This window comes from Poecilia formosa, unplaced genomic scaffold (assembly GCF_000485575.1).
Source record: "Poecilia formosa unplaced genomic scaffold, Poecilia_formosa-5.1.2 Scaffold133, whole genome shotgun sequence".
Lineage (NCBI taxonomy): Eukaryota > Metazoa > Chordata > Actinopteri > Cyprinodontiformes > Poeciliidae > Poecilia > Poecilia formosa.
In genome coordinates, this window is record NW_006800072.1 from 1,207,960 (window position 1) to 1,226,831 (window position 18,872).

The 18,872-nt window shown below is 38.0% G+C and overlaps 2 protein-coding genes across 6 annotated transcripts in view; one reads left to right on the forward strand and one right to left on the reverse strand.

Moving 5' to 3' along the window:
• sh3pxd2b (SH3 and PX domains 2B) overlaps window positions 1-12,007 on the forward strand; it is a 35,999-nt gene extending 23,992 nt beyond the window's left edge. The window contains exons 6-15 of one of the 5 annotated variants that reach the window (XM_007562049.2): window positions 2,051-2,076; window positions 2,526-2,561; window positions 4,097-4,228; window positions 4,416-4,517; window positions 5,697-5,780; window positions 6,507-6,624; window positions 7,131-7,330; window positions 7,483-7,529; window positions 7,616-7,741; window positions 7,829-12,007. In XM_007562049.2, coding sequence (XP_007562111.1) covers window positions 2,051-2,076; window positions 2,526-2,561; window positions 4,097-4,228; window positions 4,416-4,517; window positions 5,697-5,780; window positions 6,507-6,624; window positions 7,131-7,330; window positions 7,483-7,529; window positions 7,616-7,741; window positions 7,829-9,340 — 2,383 coding nt within the window. In that variant the 3' untranslated portion in view covers window positions 9,341-12,007. Of the gene's footprint in view, window positions 1-2,050; window positions 2,077-2,450; window positions 2,562-4,096; window positions 4,229-4,415; window positions 4,518-5,696; window positions 5,781-6,506; window positions 6,625-7,130; window positions 7,331-7,482; window positions 7,530-7,615; window positions 7,742-7,828 lie in introns of those variants that run through there. The other 4 variants (XM_016676384.1, XM_007562051.2, XM_007562050.2 and 1 more) reach the window with 4 other exon arrangements.
• Window positions 12,008-12,455: 448 nt separating this feature from the next.
• On the reverse strand, window positions 12,456-17,154 carry LOC103144885 (serine/threonine-protein kinase 10-like). Its single transcript, XM_007562053.2, has 10 exons — window positions 16,972-17,154; window positions 16,366-16,489; window positions 15,358-15,537; window positions 15,127-15,219; window positions 14,906-15,035; window positions 14,700-14,824; window positions 14,392-14,580; window positions 14,173-14,298; window positions 13,926-14,039; window positions 12,456-13,792 (listed from the first exon to the last, which is right to left on the reverse strand). The coding sequence occupies exons 1-10, from the start codon at window positions 17,112-17,114 to the stop codon at window positions 13,652-13,654; spliced, it is 1,365 nt and encodes a 454-aa protein (XP_007562115.1). The 5' UTR covers window positions 17,115-17,154; the 3' UTR covers window positions 12,456-13,651.
• Between the last annotated feature and the right edge of the window lie 1,718 nt (window positions 17,155-18,872).

Sequence of the window (18,872 nt, forward strand, 5' to 3'; positions counted from 1 at the left end):
CTTTCTGACAACAAGGCTGGTGTGCAGACACAGTAGCCAGGCGAAGATTTATCACAGCCTATAAATCCACTCTACTAAGACATGACATGCAATCCTGCACTTTTTCCTTAAGTGCAGGAGGGAGGAGAGGAACAGGAGAAGTTGGCTGGAAAGGGGAAGTAGATGGCTATAACGCCAGAAGAGATCACTGTGAAAAGGAGAAATCTAAACAGAAAAGGAAGTGTTGCAAAACAAGTGAGACTACGGCAGAAAAAGTTAAAACTGTGGAGGACTAAAGGACTTAGTGATTTAATAGATAGGGTTAGAGTGATTGTAAAAATGTTGAAGTTTATTTACAGATTTCTCCCGATATATTTGGATTAAATTTAAAAAGTAGGTAATTCAATTCAGAAAATGCAACTCTTATAAAACACATTACACAGACTAATTTATTTAAAGGACATACAGTATTTACATCCTCCACAAAAAGGATGCAACATAAAAGCTGATTCCTAGATTATATTATAATATAACTGTATATTCCCAGATAGTTGACAATTAAAGTAAAACTGAGTGGAAGAAAGAAGTGTGGGAGGAAAAGGTACACAAGTATTAGGTTAATTATACTGTGCAGACCATAGACATACATTTCAGTAGACAAACATTTCTGTACTATTGCTGGTCTTATGTAATATTAAACATTTTGAAGAAACAAAATGTGGTATTTTGATTTGGTGTAATACTAATCTAAATTAATAGAAATAAATATATAAATGTAATGCTGCATAGAATAAATCTATATAATTTGTGAGTTTTACTTCTTAAATTAACGTTTTAATGATATTCAAATTTACTAGAACATAGGTGTAGCTGCAGCGTGTTTAGATGTCTGGGTTTCCCACCTGAACCTGTTCCTGCCACAATATGGTCTTCACTGTTTGAAGATAGATGTTAGCTTTGTAGTACTAACATAAATGTGTTTTTGATTTCCAATCACAGCTTCTGACATAAATGATGATTTTGTCTTGCTCTGCAAGGAGTTTGTGTTAAGATAGTAGCTGTTTTCTGTGAGCAGCCTGAGCCTCAGTGGTGGAACTGATCCGTTCCTGGACCCTGACTCAGTCCTGGAACCGGCTCTGTGGAAGCATTTCCTGACTGCCCAGTTTGTATATGAGCATAGTCTCACTTTAGTTAAAAAAATAATATAATGAAAATTGTGGACAGATTTTCCTATAATAATTATGACCTGTTTCCTGTGTGGGTTTTTTGTTTTGTTGTTTTTTGGCTGCCTTTTTGTTTCTTTTTTTAGTACTTCAATTAGAAGTCGTATGGGTAAAATTGTATTGATTCCAGATAATATAGCAGTTTTACTGATCAAACAATGCTTTGTGAGAGGGAGAAAGAGAGAGAAAAATTTGTATTAATGCAAGAAAATGTGTAAGGAGTGATCCCCAGGAATAATTATAATGGGCGATGACGGAGTGAGAGAGGCAGACATGAAAAATGAGAAGTGGAAAAGTTGAAATGATGGAAGGCAATAAAGCACTGGAGAAATGTTTAGATAAGAAAGATGGAGAGGTAGACAAAGAGAGAAATCCAAAGCCAAAGCCAGAAGTGATTTTTTTATTGCCTGGTCCCTGAATCAACTCCTGAGTGCTGCTGCGGAGTGATGCCCTATTTATCTGGCTAATGTCTAAAGCAGACACAGCAGATGCTGTATTGAATTTAACATCGAGCCAAATATTAGAGCTCGTTTTTCAAGTGTATCTTTAAACATGTTGGTCTGGTTGTAGATGGAAACATCCTCTAATGTGTCTGCTGCATCAAGTTAAGATAAATCTAGAAACTATTTTTTGTATAGCACATGTTCTTGTAAGTGATCTGTCTACTTTTTAAACATCGGTGTGTTGATCAAAAATAGAATTGTTAGGATTCAGTTTACTCTAGAAAAGCTTTAATATAAAACAATTTACAGCAATGGCATTATACATTATATGAATTTAATGTGAATTTTTTTTTGTAAAGTTATTTCATTTTCTTTTTGAAGTAATGCATTGTCTCTGTTTAACAGGGAGCCCATTGGAAAGAAGAAGTCAGGTAAGACCCCTTTATGAAAGTGTTATTTGCTTACATATTTTACATGTTTTAAGTGTATGGAATAAAAATAAACTTATATTACTGAATATTGAGCAATTTTCTTTTATTATAAATAAAAGTAAATGGAATTGTAAAATAGTATTTGGATATAAATAGTTTATGGAAATGAATGGTTAACACAATTGACTTTAGCACCATCTAGTGGCAGTTTTATTCAAATAAATGGGTTTAGGATTATTTGTCTTCTTTGGAACAACTATTCCATCACAACATTTTCTATCTAAACTTTTTTTGCAGGTCAAAGCACTTGTATCAAAGCAACCATCTTGAATGCTGTTTTTCTCTACCTTTTCACATTTTCTATATCCCCTCAGTGACCTACTGTTCTTAAGTTGCATCCATGTTATTTTTTTTCAGTTTTCTTCTCCATTCATTTTCCTTTTCATCAGGGTTTGTGGAGAGAGCGACTACTTTCCTAAAGCGAGGTAGTAAACACACTGTCATGCTTTGCCGTGCTGTGTGTGTAACCCGGTGGGTTGCTAGTGGTGTGTTCCCCCTCTCCTTGCCAGGCCTGGGCAGGTGGGATGTGGCTCTGCTGAAGGCTTGTGGCTCATTGTGTGTCTAAAAAAATAAATCATGTATTTGGTGATTTAAAGAATCATTGTCTTCCTGTTTCGTGTTACAGACTGTAAAAAAAATCGCTATTATTTGGCCATTTTGAATGTTCGTGATGGGTTATGATGTATTACGAATGTGCCAGATGAATATTGTAGCTTTGCTATGCTTCGATTGGCAAGTATCCAGATGGCAGTTTAGCTAAATAACCTTTATTTAGGTACTTCCCTACCTTTCTCATGGTACAATAACCTTGTTTTTAAAAATGCTAAGGTATCATTTACACAAAAATGAAACAAAATTACCTAAATTCCTTTATTTAAGCATGTTGTGCTTTGTTACTCTATGCTCAGACAGAAAAAAACTCCACCTGACTTTTTGTGGCATCATATTACAATGATTTTAAACATTTAGAAATGGTGTGATGGACATTTTTAGTAGTTTTGAAATAGTCTTTTTTGAAATGGTAGGCTTTTTTTTTTAGCTAATCTTCATAAACAACTACTGCTGTAAATGTTTATACACCAAATGCATTTGGGGATATAAAATATTAAAAACTGTAAGCTATTGTTTTTGTACTTTTTATTCACACATTATTATTAAATATGTTTGCAGTATTAAGCTAGGTTAGCAGCTGTCAGTTCTGCTGTAAATAAATATTTGGTTACTATTTGAATTTCTTACTGAGAAAATGACATTTATTAGAATTACATTTACATTCACATGTTAAGCTAAGTTGTCACTTGTTCCCAGTTTCAAACGCTTGTTTGTGGAAGTAGATTTTTCTGATGCTAATTTGTTGCTAACATTGGTGGTGGGTCCTGTGTGTGTTTGGTTGTCTTCACTGAAATCATATCCATGTAAATGATTAAAATAACTTCCCACACCGTCTCCAATCACACCGTCCTCCTCCATATGTCCCTTCTGCTCCACTGTTGGCTCAGTATTTTGCTCACTGTATCTTTCTAATTATATACTTCATCCATCTCATGCTAAACAGATACCCATACCATAGATAAGCCTTCGCTCATTTCACCTGAAAGTTTTTGCACTCATAAAACCTTCACCTGACAGTTATATTTGGTTTTTTATGATTTTTGGCAAATTTTTTGTGAACCGTTTATAATCTGACATTTTGAAAAGGGCATATAGCAACTGGTCAATGACAGAGAAAACCTTTAAATGTCAAACCCCCCAAAGCACAGAGATGCAATCTTATCTTGACAAGTTCAAGGGCTTTTCTTTAATAGCATATTAGCTGACTTTACTAAAGATTGGGGAAGAAGAGGAGGTTTTGAGCGAAGGCTTTTTTATAGTTTGTCAAGATTTCATGTATATCCTGTTTTAAAAGGAGGAAAGAGGAGAAGAAATCAAATGAATCTGTTACTCTCTGCTCTTTCAATAGGAGACCCCACCTCTGCAGACGCACTCTTCCTTGAACAATATGTGGCAGTAACAGACTATGAGAAACAAGAAAGCACCGAAATCAGTCTGCATGTTGGTCAGACAGTGGAAGTCATTGAGAAAAATGAATCTGGCAAGTGCTATTCTCCATTGTTTCATATAGTGTCATTATCTGCTGATTGCTCATAGGTTGCTAGTTTGTTGCTCATTAGTAACAGTTGTTAGGAAAAGAGAGTGCTAAATGTAAACTTTTTGAATTGGGAGTCCTAGTCTTAGGAAATGCATTTGCATGTTAATGTGTTTGTTTTCTGCTGATTTAGGCTGGTGGTTTGTGAGCTCAGACGATGCTCAGGGCTGGGTTCCCGCCACCTGCCTGGAGGCTCAGGACGACCCTGACGACTTCACAATTCCAGGAGAAGAAGGTACATAAAAGTTCATGTCTGAGCGCTGATTTTATGTTCTACTCTGAGCCCCAAAAGCTAAACAGCATCATTTCCAAATGGAGCCACATGTTGATTTTTTTTCTGACTGTTACTATCATGCTTTACTTATGAGGAGTTGCTATCACCCATTGATGACCAAATAGCAATTGTTTGGTTTAAAAAGTGAATTTAAAGTCTGGTGGAAATGGTCATTTTTAAAAAGCTTGAAGAAAAAAATTAGCAGGGGCATACAATCTAATATTGTCTCTTTAACGGATGGATGAAAATCGTAAGCATACGATGAAGAGTTTGTCAGTAAATGAATAAAGTCTCTAGATCAGTCTTTCTCAAACTCTTTTCTGGTACCACCTGTGGACCACTATGTGCATGTAAACAAGCGTTTATTTGCCGTAATGTGAGCTCAAAGTGCGACGCTACAGTTAGCTTACCAAAGGATTGTCACTCAAAAAATAAGCCTGAAGATACCAGTGGAAAGTTTCTCAGGGTGAGTTGCAGAACTTTTGGTTTTGAATGCTTACGATGCATAGCAAGCTGCAGGCATGCACATGTAGGCCTATGGATGTGCTGAACATGATACGACAGTGACGAGACCGTGAACAGAGCTGCGCCCCACGCTGACTAACTGCATCTAAAACACCTAAAATAAAATAATTTATATTGAGCTATCTACTGACCGCTTGTTTTTGACAATGCAACACAAGTATATTTTTCATGGTTCTAAATTCCAAATAGCCCTAAAAGGTTACTGGTGAACAGAACATTGTTAGTAAAGAACGTTTGTGGTTAGAAAGCTTAGAGTCCATACTTTCAGAATCTGTAAATAACTCAAAATGACTTATTTGTGGTTTTATTGTGACCAGTCATGTTTACAAAATGGCGCCACTCTTCACATTAGAACAAATACAACGAGTTAAGAGACTAATATTTTCATTTCAGGTTGTATATATTAAGATGTGTCAGTGGGGGGGCAAATAAAATTAGGTGGTCCATGAGTGTTTGTTAAGTGGGATAAGTATTCCTCGGCCTGAAAACGTTTGAGAAACACTGCTCTGGGTTTATCAGAACTGATGCTACTTATAGTTAAAATGTAAACATCATCGTAAACCATTTGTAATGCTTACTTCCTATTTTGCCCCACTTACCGTGCTGGGATGTCAGTGCCTCGGAGGTTCTGGTCACTGCCAAGGCACGTGGGTCGGCGCAGAACTTTAGGGGATCTATTCAGCACAGGCTTTGGGCAAGGTGGAGCGCACGCCTTTCTTTCAACCCCTCCTCCTCCCTTTTTTAACTGAATGTTTGTGTGTGCCTGTGTGTGTGTGTGTTTTTATGTGTGTGTGTGTTCTGCCTGCCCAGCCATGTTTGTTCTTGTAGATGCATGTGTGTTGCATGAGTGATCCTGGCATGCAAAATAAATTCATGCATTTTGGTTTGTTCATTTCTGTATGTTTTAAAAACTGACATACAGTTCATAACTGAAATACAAAATGTACTCATATTAATTAATAGTAAGAACCACTGATAACAGCTTGATTTTTAGTACATTAGCAATTACTTATAATTGAAGTTAAATTGGTTGTTGCTCCTCAGTTTGTCCTGTAGCGTAGTTATTTGTGGAATATCTGTGTCTGTTTTGCGTGTTGTGTATTTGTAAGTTTTTCTTTTTTGTCCTTTTTCAAGATGCTCCTCGTGCCTTGCCTCATTACGTTGATTGGAGATTGTACTTTCTTTACTTAAATTTTAACAGTTTTATCAGGAAGGGTCTTTTGGTCTTCTCATAATTAAAGCCAGGTTTTAAGCGTTCAGAAATAAGTCAACCAATTTCACAGCAACAGAAATATCAGAGATGGTTCTTGTTGCTTTTATTCAGATATGCAAGTGTGTGATTTTCTTTCCAACTTTTATGATACATTTTCTTTTTTTACTTGATACTGTTCTTACATGTAACACTATGTGCTTTTATTCCAACAGAAGAAAAGTACTCTGTGATTTACCCATACTCAGCCAGAGATCAGGATGAGATCGACCTGGAAAGAGGCATGATAGTCGAGGTTATTCAGAAGAACTTGGAAGGCTGGTGGAAGATCAGGTAATAAAACGAGTTTGATTCCTGCAAGTCATTAACTAATGTTCACATCCGGAAATGTGGAAATCACTCTGGACCTTAGAAAGTTCTGTAAATAAATTCAGAACATGATGTCTATGCTCATGCAATATATAAATAATTTATGTAATTATTTTATAAGAATATTTTATAAGAATGATGATTACATGAAGTCATCATTCATGCAATATATAGATAATTTATGTAATTATTTTATAAGAATGATGATTACATGAAGTCATCATTCATCATACATGAAAATGAGTGAATAAATATTTGACTCTGAAAACAAGCTGCAGGAACATCAATTGAATGTTTAAGATCTAAAATCATAGATTAGAATAGCGTACTTGACTAACAATAAAAATCATTCAAAAGTTTATATCTTATTGTAATTTACATGAACAAATCTGATTTATTCTTACATTGTTAAGTTTAGTAGAAATGTGTCTCATTTAATGCCACTCAGTGTTTACGTTACTCCAATCCAGGTACCAAGGCCGTGAGGGCTGGGCTCCGGCCTCCTACCTGAAAAAGTCTGATATTCAAAGCCAAAGGCAATCAGCAGGCGCTGCAGCTCATGCCAGTACAAATGACCTGGAAGGGGTTTCCAAACAGAACCTGCAGAACAATGCAAGAGACAACCAGAAGGAAAACAGGCTCTCTATTTTCTCTGATAACAACAAAATTAGTAAGTAGGTTAAAAACACCCTTCCTAGTTGATCACCTTACAAGTTACAATTTTCATTTTTTTGTTCAGTAAAATCTGGTTTTGCATAGTGTAATTGTGTTGCCACTTACACACATACATATATCCTTATTCTACACCTTTTCCCTTCACAGAAGTGGGATCAAGACACGGACTTCCTCCACGCAGAGATCTAACCATTGTAAGACGTAACATTTTGATGTCAGAAACTCATAGAATCCATAAGTTTAACAGCTAATCTGTTTGTATGTTTCTTCTATTCCACAGCCACGTGGTGCAAACTTACCTAAGCCACCCGTTCCACCAAAGGTCGAGGAAGAGTATTACACCATAGCTGACTTTCAAACGACCATTCCAGATGGGATTAGCTTCCAAGCAGGGATCAAAGTTGAGGTGGGTCTACCAAAGCCTCTCTGAGTCAATTTACAGTATTATAAACTTTAAAAGTTTTATTGAATTATTAACCGTTTTCCCTAATAGGTGGTTGAGAAGAATACAAGTGGTTGGTGGTACATCCAGATAGATGAGAAAGAAGGCTGGGCCCCAGCCACTTTCATCGACAAGTACAAGAAGACCAGTAATGCCCTGCGACCCAATTTTCTTGCTCCTTTACCCAATGAGATGGAGAAACTCAGGCTTGAGGATGGTGGTGCCAATGATGATACCTGGTCTAAGCCTTTACCAGATGAGCCAACCGCAGCCTCTGACTCCTTTGCCCGCCCAAAGCTGAGAGACTGGAAGTCCAATGCCAACAAGACGACTCCGGCCTTCGCTGGGCCTTTGCCCCCAGCCCCAGCTGCCCCTCCAGCAGAAGAGAAACCAGCTCTGCCACCTCGACGGGAGTCTATTAATAAAAGCTTTGAGTTGGAGGCGGCAGAGAAGCCAAAACTTGATCATTGCAAGCCGTTGCCTCCAAAACCACCAGCACCGGGAGTCATCGTGCCTCTTGTTACCCCCAAATCTGCCCCTTTCAAGCCAGAGAAGCCACCAGAGATCAAAAAGGAAGATAAGAGCAAAGCTCTTCCTCTTCGCAATGAAATGGGTCTTGAGTGTGGCCACAAAGTCTCTGTTAAAGAGGTAAAGAAGTTTAATCTGAAACCTGTTCCCAAACAGCCACCAAAACCGAAGGCAGAGAACCGGGAAGAGAAACCAGAGCCTGCAGGACCTGCAGCCTTTATGAAGGGTAAGCCGGTGGTCAGACCGAAACCCGTTCCAGCTGCCAAACCTGATCCACCAGCAGAAAACAAAGTGGACATCACCAACCTTAGGAGCAAGTTGAGGCCATCAAAAGCTGCGGATGTTGGCTCTTCTGAGGGAAACCATCAGAATGATTCTTCAGCAGCAGGAAGCAGCTCACCCTCCAGTTCTTCGCCCATCCACATCCCTGTGCTCAATAACAGCAAGTCCTCTGATGAGCCAAAACTCCCTCCCAAACACATAAATGGTCTTAGCCAGGAGAAATCATCCCCGCCTCCAAAACCAGCAGTGCCCCCACACAAGGAGCCTCCTCAGAGACCTCCTGCCATGGCTCCAAAAAGACCTCCTCCTCCAAAGAAGACCGATCCATCCAGCCCAACCGAAAACAAGCCTCCTTCTCTGAAAGAACCGCAAGAGACTCCCAAGCCTGGACCACCACCACAACTCAACAGGCCTCCTCCCCCAAAACCCAAAGCGTTTGTTCAACCACCTTCAAGCAAAGACAAAGACGACCCCAAGGGGAATAAAGCTCCCATTCCTCCCAAGCCCCAGATGAAACCTGAAAAGTCCGGACCACCCAAGGACAAGCTTCCGCCGTTACTCAAGGAGCCCAGTAAGGATGAGCTCTATCTAGCCGTGGCGGACTTTGAAGGGGATGAGCAAACGTCAAGCTTCAAGGTGGGGACGGTGTTTGAAGTTCTGGAAAAAAACAGCAGCGGTTGGTGGTTCTGTAAAAATGTAGGAGAAGATGTAGAGGGCTGGATCCCCTCGAACTACCTGAGCAAAAAGCCGTAGGTCTTATGATTCACTTAAATGTAACCAGAAGAGAACAAAATAATACACCAATGGTGTAAATGTAAAGAAAAGCAATCTTTCTGCCACTTCACTACTTGTTTTATTTATAGGTAAATTTTTTTTAATAAATACTTTAAAAATACCCAGCCAAACAAACCAGCAATAATAGACCCTTTTTTGTGGAGGTTTCATGATGTTTACTTATTTTTATTTTTATCTAGATATTGTAAGAAATCATACTCGCTTTTGTGGCTACGTGTCAATCACAGCCTCTGTATCATGTTCCCATAACTTGGGCTGAAAACTGGGACGGCATTTAGCCCAAGTTGCAGGGTGTGCCTGATTTACGGGTGTGTTAGCACCCATGCCTTTAAGGATGCAGTGCCTCAAAATATATGCAAAGTATAGCTTCAGTGCTTACAAAGTATATGCAGCTGTAGGCTTAGTAGGTGTTCATATCTTGCCAGTTTCTATTCTGCAGCAGGGAAAAAAGGATCCTAAATAACTTAAGAATTTCATGAGTGTAGTGGGGACGTTCACTAATTTCATCTGAGCTTTCGTGTATGGTTAACATTTTTCTTTAACATATATCTTTGCCAAGTATTAATGTTGTTTGTAATTTTAAAAACTTACATTCAGGTGCATCTGAATAACAGAAAAATCTAAATGTTTCTAATTTCAGATTAACAGAGGAAGCTCATATTTTATGGAAATGCACAACTTTATGTCCTGCACATTTCACTGACAGACTCAGAAAGGCATTGCTAAAAAAAAAAGTCAGATGTTCAAAGTGCTTTGTCTACGTGCAAAAACTGAGTGGAAAGAAAAAGTGTGTTTTAAAAAAAGAAGGTACACTAGTCACATGAATAATTGTAGGCTTAAAAGAAATAGACTGGGCTGCAGAGAGCCAATGCTTCCACCACAGCCACCTATGGCTTAAAACTGTTGCATTTCTTGTATTAAGTCATAGTAGAAATAGAGACATAGAAAGTGAGGTCAGTTTTGATTTGGGGCCCAGAGACTGGAGGAAGACTAAAGATTCTTGAAGTCCAGTCTGATTTTTTTTTTCAGTCAGTGATAATTTATGGAGCCGTTTCATCTGCTGTTGGTTCCTCGTGGCTCGTCAGGCCGAAAGTCAACACACCGTCTACCAGAAACTTTTAGAGCCTTGTGCCTCCTTCTGCAGACAGTGTTTTGTAGATGAGGAGTTGACAGCTGCTGACACTGCCAATAATACCATGACCATAGTATCACTGTGTCTCAATGGACAGCAAACTTATCAGACCAGAACCCCATAGAGAATCTAGAAAGCTCCATTTCTATGGGGTTTAGGGAGTAAATTGTCAAAGCCAGAAAGTCACATTTTAGATCATTTTATGTTAAAATTCTTGCCTAAGAATCCCAGTCAAGTTACTGAATACATGTTCTGTTCAATATCGGACAGAACAAATATTTCCGAATTAAAATCCTTTTTTACTGGTATTGTGTGCTGTCCTAGATTGAAGTCTGAAAGACTCAATTTTGGGTTTTGATTAGCTTTAACGAAATCAAAAATTGGAATATATCACACAGTGTGTAATGAGTTTCTATATTTTATGTGTTTTATGTGGACTTACTAAAAAAACATCCAGTTGCTCATGTTACTTCAGTTTATTAGGATGCACCTGTATTAGCGTTCTTTTATTGTTGACTGAATCAGTGATGATTGTTGTGATTAGTAACAGGTGTGCAGCTTCTCTCACTTCAGGCAAGTTCAAGTTTTGCACAATTTCAGTGTGGAGAGAAGAACAACTTTTAACGTTACACCAGCTTTGTTTCTTTTCTCTTTTTTTAGCTCACTGTTACAAAGTAGTTACTCCAATCATCTATATGTAAACATAATATCCCAAAGTAAGAGGTTGGTAGGAAGCTTTGTGTCAGAAAACATTTTTTAACATAACTGTTATCTTTCATCCAAACATAAGAGCTGTACAATGTGAAATGCAGAACATTCTGCCCATAAAAAAATTGAAGATTTCCATTGGTTTGTGCAATGATTTACAGTGTTGTAAATGTACAGGCTTTTCCTGATGTTCGGTGCTCAAATAAAAAAATGACCATTGTATAAACATAATATTTTACATGCTTGACTGGTTTCAAGCAAGGGTCAGCAGAGCAAATTATTTTTATTGTACAGTGATGTCATACTTTAGCAGTTTTTTTAATGGTCCTTGTTGTAATTCTCTTTTCGGTGTGCAATTTCAAAATACTGGAATTTGCTTTAATGTTAATTACAAATAGTATGGCTTGGTGGTTAAAATAAAAACTAATTTGCTTTATCCAGTAACTGGCTGCTACTTTTACAGCAAATGGTTCAATAAAGTAACAATAAAATGTTTGTAGACACAGCTACAAGTTGTAACACTACTTATGTTCTGCTTCTAGATGCTGAAATGTTTCACAAAATTCAAGCCATATTACAGCACTGACAGTCTGTCGCCCAAATAAACATTTCAAAATGATACCCACAACGTCATAAAGGTGTTATGTGGCCAAAGGAGGGCAGGATGCACATTGATGGTCCCCCATATTTCAGTATTGTATTTCTTTTTCTATGTATTTTGCGTTACACTGTCTCTACCTTTACTTTTAAGTCAATAAAAAAAAATTCAACTTGGAAAATTCAAATGTCTGAATTCACTCTTCCACTGGATCCTTTACTCTTTTTTTGCTGGAACTGTTTTTATCTTGGCTTCCAGAGCGTTGGGATGTAAAGAGTCAATTTTGGAACAAAGATCCAATTTGTTAAAATTAGGTTAATGTGATTTAAGTAGATCTTTCACTTCTGTTAATAAATCGTTTGTCTCCAGATGCAGCGGACTCTGATGCCAACACTAAAGGTCAGTCAGAGAGCAGCCAGGACCAAACTGTCTTGAAACAACAATCTCAAAACAAGTTTATGCAAAAACTATTTTGAAGCTTAAAATCATCACATTTACACTGGACTGTTAAACTGAAAAGCTAATCACTTATTTTTATGTTCTATATAAATACATTGATATTTGCACATTGCTTTCCTTTCATATTCTTTGAATAAAAAGAACAAATCAGCACTTACACTTTTTTTTCTTTTTTTAAAAAAGGATTTTATTGAGTTATTTACACCAGTGGTTCCATCTCATGATTTTCATACATACTCACAACCCCTTTCATACAAATAACATTATGTAAACCAAGAAATACACAGATGAAGCAACGGAAATCACCAATGAAAGAGCAGTTAAGCTGTACCTGATTCAGTGCAACTCTGCAGGCCAAATTCTATTTTTACACTCATTTATCTTTTTTTTTCTTTTTTTTTGCAAAAGGCTGGAAAAATCTATTTTAGGAATTTACGTTTTTATATTATTCCTCCTCTTAGTGCAAAGAAAAGTAAAAAAAAAAAATATTCTGAACTTAGCGACATCCATACAGTATTGCACATTGGTTAGAAGCAGTTCATTAACTGCACTGGATATAATTGCACACCTAATATTTAAATCACCCATGAAAAATAATATAAAAAAAAAAACATATTTTACTTTGGTTTTGTCAGTTCCCATCCAGTGTAACTAGTTATACAGTAAATAAAAGAAAATAAGCAACACTATCTGATAGATATGTCTTCCTTTGTTTGATAAAACTGAGCTAAATAATAATCTACATGTTCTTTTTTAAAGAAAAAATGGTTCAATTCAAATAACTTTGGATTCCACCTCACATCCCACTTGAGAGATGAATTTAAAGCCGTCCTTCAAATCATGGTTGTTAAACAGAAAAGATACAAAAAACTTTCAATTTACAGTGTTAATTAAGATCATGACCTTTATCAGTAGAAAAATAAATAAGGCGTTGGCAGCTATGTGACAAAAACGAGAGGTTAATGGTTAGAACAGTCAAAACAGCTGGGAAGAATTATATATATATATATATAAAACAATAGTCAGACTGAAAATAATTTTGATTAGTTATTAATTTCCCAGGACTGAATGCATCCCTTCCACTCATCAAACTTCCCTGGTTGGGGAACGTTGAACATGAAGGATGTTTTTTTCTTTAGATGCACAGTTAAAAACTGAAAATTTGGCATCTTAATTTTCAATTACATAAAAAAAACAACTAAAGATAAAATAAAAATCGAGCTACAACATAAATATTGACTAAAGCAACATGGAAATCCAAGGAAAGTTTTGGGTTTTGTCATTCCTAAAGCAAATGAAACCAGAAGCAGCAGGCGTCTGGAACACACTTCTGTGCAGAACTCAGGTAGATGCAACGTCACCGCCACTCTGTTCATATGGTGGACGAGTCCAAGTAAGGCACAAACTTAGAGAGTTTGTGGGGAGAGCTGGGGTTTGAATTATCTACGCTCTCTTTCATCATGAAGAAAGCTTCCTGGTCCCTTTTCTTCGCACTCAGCTCATCCTCAATTTCCTACAAAATTGAAGTCCAGAGTACACCATGTCAGAATGTCTCCAAAAAAATTTTACTTTTTAACAACTCAAGCATTCTGCTGTTTAGAGCTACAAAGCTGACTTTACGATGAGGTCAAGAGGGAAACACTCGCCTTCTTCCTGACTCTCAGCTGCTCCCTCCACTCCTTCATCTGCTGTGCATGCTGCTCATCCAGATGCTTCAGCCTCTGAGTCTCATTCTCAATCAGCATGTGGCACTTTTCATTCTGAAAGACAGAAAAGATTGTTAGTTTGTAATAGGCACACAATTGAAACTGGAATAAAAATACCCATGACAGAACCCAAAAGATCATCATGAAAAAAAAAGAAACAATCAGAGGAGAGGGAGCCGTTATCCACCTGCAGCTGCTGCAGCTCCCTGATGTTGCTTTCACACTGGCCCATCATCTCCTTCAGCTGGTTCTCATGTTTTTGCTGCTGATGCTGCCTCTCTGCCTTCTGCCGCTTCTGCTCCTGCAGAGAAAACTGAACAGCCACGCGAGAGGGAAGGGAGTGGGTCACTAACAATCCGACTCATAAATGTTCTGTAGGGCAGAAAGGCGGCAGAGGCAGACCAACCTGCTTGACCTTTTCTCTGTCCTCTGAGGCGCTGCCTGTCGAATTGATGCGCAGACTCTTCTTGAACATCGTCATGCGAGTCTTCGCCTCATTGCGCTGGATTTTTGGCATCCGGGTTTTCTCCTGCTGCTGCCTGTTCTTCAGCAGCTCAATCATGCGCTGGTTGTAGGACTGCATTTGTTCTTGCTCCTGTAGACAGAAAACATTTACCCAGACTTGAAAAATGTACCAAAAATCGAGGATTTCCTTTAATTTGGCTCATTAACGGTACATGGGACGGCAGGTGGACATACATCCAGTCCACTAACCTTTTCGTGTTTCTTTAGGAGTAGATGCCTCTGAAGGAAGTACTGGTCTTTCATTTGCTGCTTCAGCAGCTGGTGTTTGTCTAAGAGGTTCTTCTCCTCCATGTCCCATAACGTGGCCTCTCGCTCTAATCATGAAATAATCATCATGCTAATTTGTCCAAAATGCACAGGACTTTGGCTTTACTAGTGTTAGCAGTTTACTGTACCTCTGATGAGTTCTTGCTTCTTGTTGAGACATTCTCTCTCGGTTTCTGCGATCTCCCTCTTGTTGTTGGAGAGGATCATTTTCAGTGTTGTATCTAGGAAGTTCTTCTGGTCCGCCACAAATTTCTCCTCCTAAAAAAAAACAAACATCAAAAAAGGTAAGTTTGACAGTTATGAAGTCTTTAAAAAGTTTAAGCAAACACGTTGGGATCCTTCAGCTTACCTGCTTCATCTTTGATTCCTGGAAGAAGCTCATGCGCTGCTTTAAGGTGTCTTTTCGCTCACTCCGAGACATCTTGTCAACTGAATGTTTAACCTAAGCAATAAATACTTCAGTTCAGAAATCATCCAGCTGCTCAGTGCTCCAGGTTTTATGCATTTCACTGCTCCATGTTTAATCCTGAATTTTATACAGTGAAATGACTAAAAGCAGGAATGTGCAGTTGAATCAAACCTCCTTCTTCTTCTGTTTCAGTTGATCCATGAATTTGTGGTATTCTCGGTCTTGTTCTGTTTTGATGCGTTTGGTTTCTTCCTTGAGTTTAAGGCTGTGTTCTGTCTCCATCTTCTCAATAGTTTGCTTCTGAAGTTTCTCCAGATTCTCCAGCTCTGTATCAAAATGCTTCTTCTTGGCCTGAGATGTACCAGGAGACAAACACTTAAAAATACGGACAGAGCTACAGCACCCAGGAAAAGAGTTTATTCTGTCTGAGCTTTTCAATTGTTTGCTACATTAAAAAGTCAAAATCCATGGATTTTTTTCTGTCACAGACCAACAACCAGCTGTAAACTCTACCAAGTATTTGCACTCAGTGCCTGTGAGTTAATGCTTTTAGATTCACCTATTGGTGAGACTTCATCCATCTAGAGGTCAAAATCTTACTGTATGAAATTAGTTTAAAGTCCGTCAGATTGAGTGGGAAGTATCTGGGATTTTTTTTTTCTTTCCAAAACTCTGAGGGTTTCTTATAAGGTGGTCCAGCATTTCACTCCATTTATGTTCAACTCTAACCAGCTGTCCCTGCTGAAGAAAAAGAGTGTTTCCTAAGCATGATGCTGCCACCACCATGCTCTGTTCAAGGGGTCAGCCGAAAGCTAGGTTTGCACTCTCAACTCTTTCCATTTTCAGAAGACAGATTGCACAATGATTTGAGATTCCCAAAATATTTTAAAATGGAACCCTTCTCTAAACTTCTGTTTTCACTTTTCAGATTTTTATTTGTAAAATCATTACAAAACCATGTATAATTTTCCATCTATGTTATATTTATGCTAAATGGTGTTACTTTCTGACATAGATGTTCAATAAAACACCAAATTTTATTGGTACAGCAACAAAATGCTGTATGCCAAGTCAAACCTTTTACAGCTGATTTTGTTAATAAACTAATTTAATATGTGGGTTTCAAAATGATTTCCAGAAAAGATTCTGTGTCAGGTTGCAGTTTAACTATGAACTCACATTTATTTCCTGGTCAAAGCGTTTCTGGATTTGCTCCCTCTGGGATTCCAGCTTTCCATTGAGAACAGACAGAGCGCGTTGCTCTTCCTTCTGCAGAAAACGGAGCTCACGCAGCTCCTGACGCCTAAACACACACACACACACACACAAACAGGATATGTATTTTTACAAGTCAAAAAGAAAATGCAAAAATTTAAATAAATCTTTGAGATCAAGTTGAAAAAATTAAGACAGACAAAACATGACAACGCATTGTAGTTATGTCATTTGTTTCTCCTTTTTTCAAAGTCCTAAACAGATATAGACTACACTCAAATGCAGTTTTGTGTAATGAACACTAGATGGCACTACTGTGTCAAAGATTCATTAAACAGAACACCCACAAAGCTTCATCCAGAGGTGAATACTTCCTCAAATTTCAGGCTAAAATTGTTTTCAAACTGAAAACAAAGTAAGAAGCAACATAGTCACTTATCAAAGAGCGATCTACATGCTCAAAAATGAATTCACTCAAAATATATTTACAGAAAACCACAGAGCAGCAGGACCTGGAGCTTTTCATCAATATGAGAAGTGCTGAACATGGACACCTAAAAATGTGTTTACCTCAGAAATCTCATCTCCTCATCTTTCTTCTCATCGTCCCGGATGATCTTTGAGGTGGTCACGCTCAGCTCCACGCCATCCACAACAAACTTTCTGGTTCGCCTTAGAGTCTTGCTGGAAAAGTCCTGATGGTGGATAGACATGGAGGATTTATAGACCCGAGTATGTTAGACGAGTTTTTTTTTTATTTCTACATGCTGTTTTATTTGTAATAATAATAATTCTCACAGATCCAGAAAATTATTTTACTTTTTTTTTTTTTTTAGCACCGACTTAAGTCATGAGCTTTGATTTTGTATGAAACTCAGACTGAGTTTACATTTACAATGATCCAGCTGCGTTCGTGTGAATTGTGGTAATTCTTTTAAAGAACCAATAGTGAATCAAATACCAATAGATTTTGAATAAAACTATGGAGAACTACCAGTAAACAGAAAATGGAGTCATTGAGGTTTTTTTTTTACATAACNCACCTTCCAAGTCATCCAGTTTGGTGGCGCACAAAGGTGCCAACAGTGTTTGAGCAGGCTTTAGGCTCCACCCCCTGTTCAACGGATCAGCTATAAACCCGTCTTTCAGTAACAGCCGCACTCTTCTGGTGAAGTGCACAGCGCAGCACAGCACAGCAAAAACACATGCAGTCCAGGATTATGGTTCTATAAAGAAACCTACTTAAATGGTGATGCCAACTCAAAGTTTTATGTTTTAGTGATATGTTAAAGGTAATAGAGGCCAAAATGTTAATATTTCCTCATTTGACCAGATGACTTTCTTACACATGTTCCACGTGACTTTCAAAAAACTCCAAGCAGAACTTCTGTAACCCTTCTTTCAACAATGTTTATTGGTCACTCTACCACATGAGATAGACTTGAGGAGTGCATGACTAACAGTTGTCTGGTCAAAACATTTCCCAACCTGAACTATGAATCTGCAGCTGCTCTAGTTACCATGGGCCTCCAATTAATTCTATCACTAATTTTTACCTACTTTGTGTTGGTTTATCATATTAATAAATAAATATATAATACTTTTGCAAAAAGTTTACATTATCACTTTACCTTATGTAACAGATTGTAAAAATTAAATTCAAAAAGTTACTGTTCAGCCATACAGCCCCATTGCATTGTCCCTCATGAGAAGTATTTCTTTCAATTTCATTATATTTTTGCTTGGGGAATACACACATGCTCACTGTCACGTGCACACGCACAGACACAAGCACTCACAATTACCTTAATGGGCCCCCCTGCAAAGAACATCCATAAAGTCCATTTAATGTAATTTACGCTGAGCCGCTCTCCTGTCTCCTCCCTGGGGAGAATCATAATGAGTGGACGGGCCACAGACTGACTCCAGGAGATAAATAAATCCAAAGAGAGGACAACTGGTTCGCAGTGCACTCTGACCTGAGGCACTGCACCTGCAGGATGTAATGTTATCGCCCTCCCCTGGTGAAAACCTCTTGCAAATTTAAAATGAGATACTTGGCTTTTGTATTTTACAAATGAAGCCATTACTCAGGGTTATGAGATATGCACTGTGTATAAAAGCTCTTGTATGTGCTCATAAGCATGCTTATATTTTGTAAAGAAGAAAAAAGTGCCTTGTCAGTTGCAAGAATTGCAGTCTGTGTTTGAGTCCAAGCCAAACGGCTGCTTTTAACTACGACGAGCCAAATGCAGCAGATGCGACAAGGACACTCGGATTGGGCCTTCGGCTTTCATTCCACATCAGCCCTGACTTTACGTCAGTGGATGACAGCCGTTGTTAGAGGTTGACACTGTTCCTCTGAAGGACAAAACTGAAACACTTAGGAGTATTAAAATCAGAGGTGGAGAGCAGCAGGGGAAGCTTGATGGATAGCACTGAGCTCCGGCTTGCCTGCAAATGGAGGACTT

Bases quoted from the DNA above. Each gene is read 5' to 3' on its own strand.
- LOC103144885 (XM_007562053.2), bottom strand. From the start codon at position 17,114: ATGTCTATCCACCATCAGGACTTTTCCAGCAAGACTCTAAGGCGAACC. The intron at 15,538-16,365 runs GTGAGTTCATAG...GGTACATCTCAG, and splicing joins GCTTTGACCAGGAAATAAAT to GCCAAGAAGAAGCATTTTGA. The intron at 14,581-14,699 runs GTTAGTGGACTG...TTCTGTCTACAG, and splicing joins TCCTAAAGAAACACGAAAAG to GAGCAAGAACAAATGCAGTC.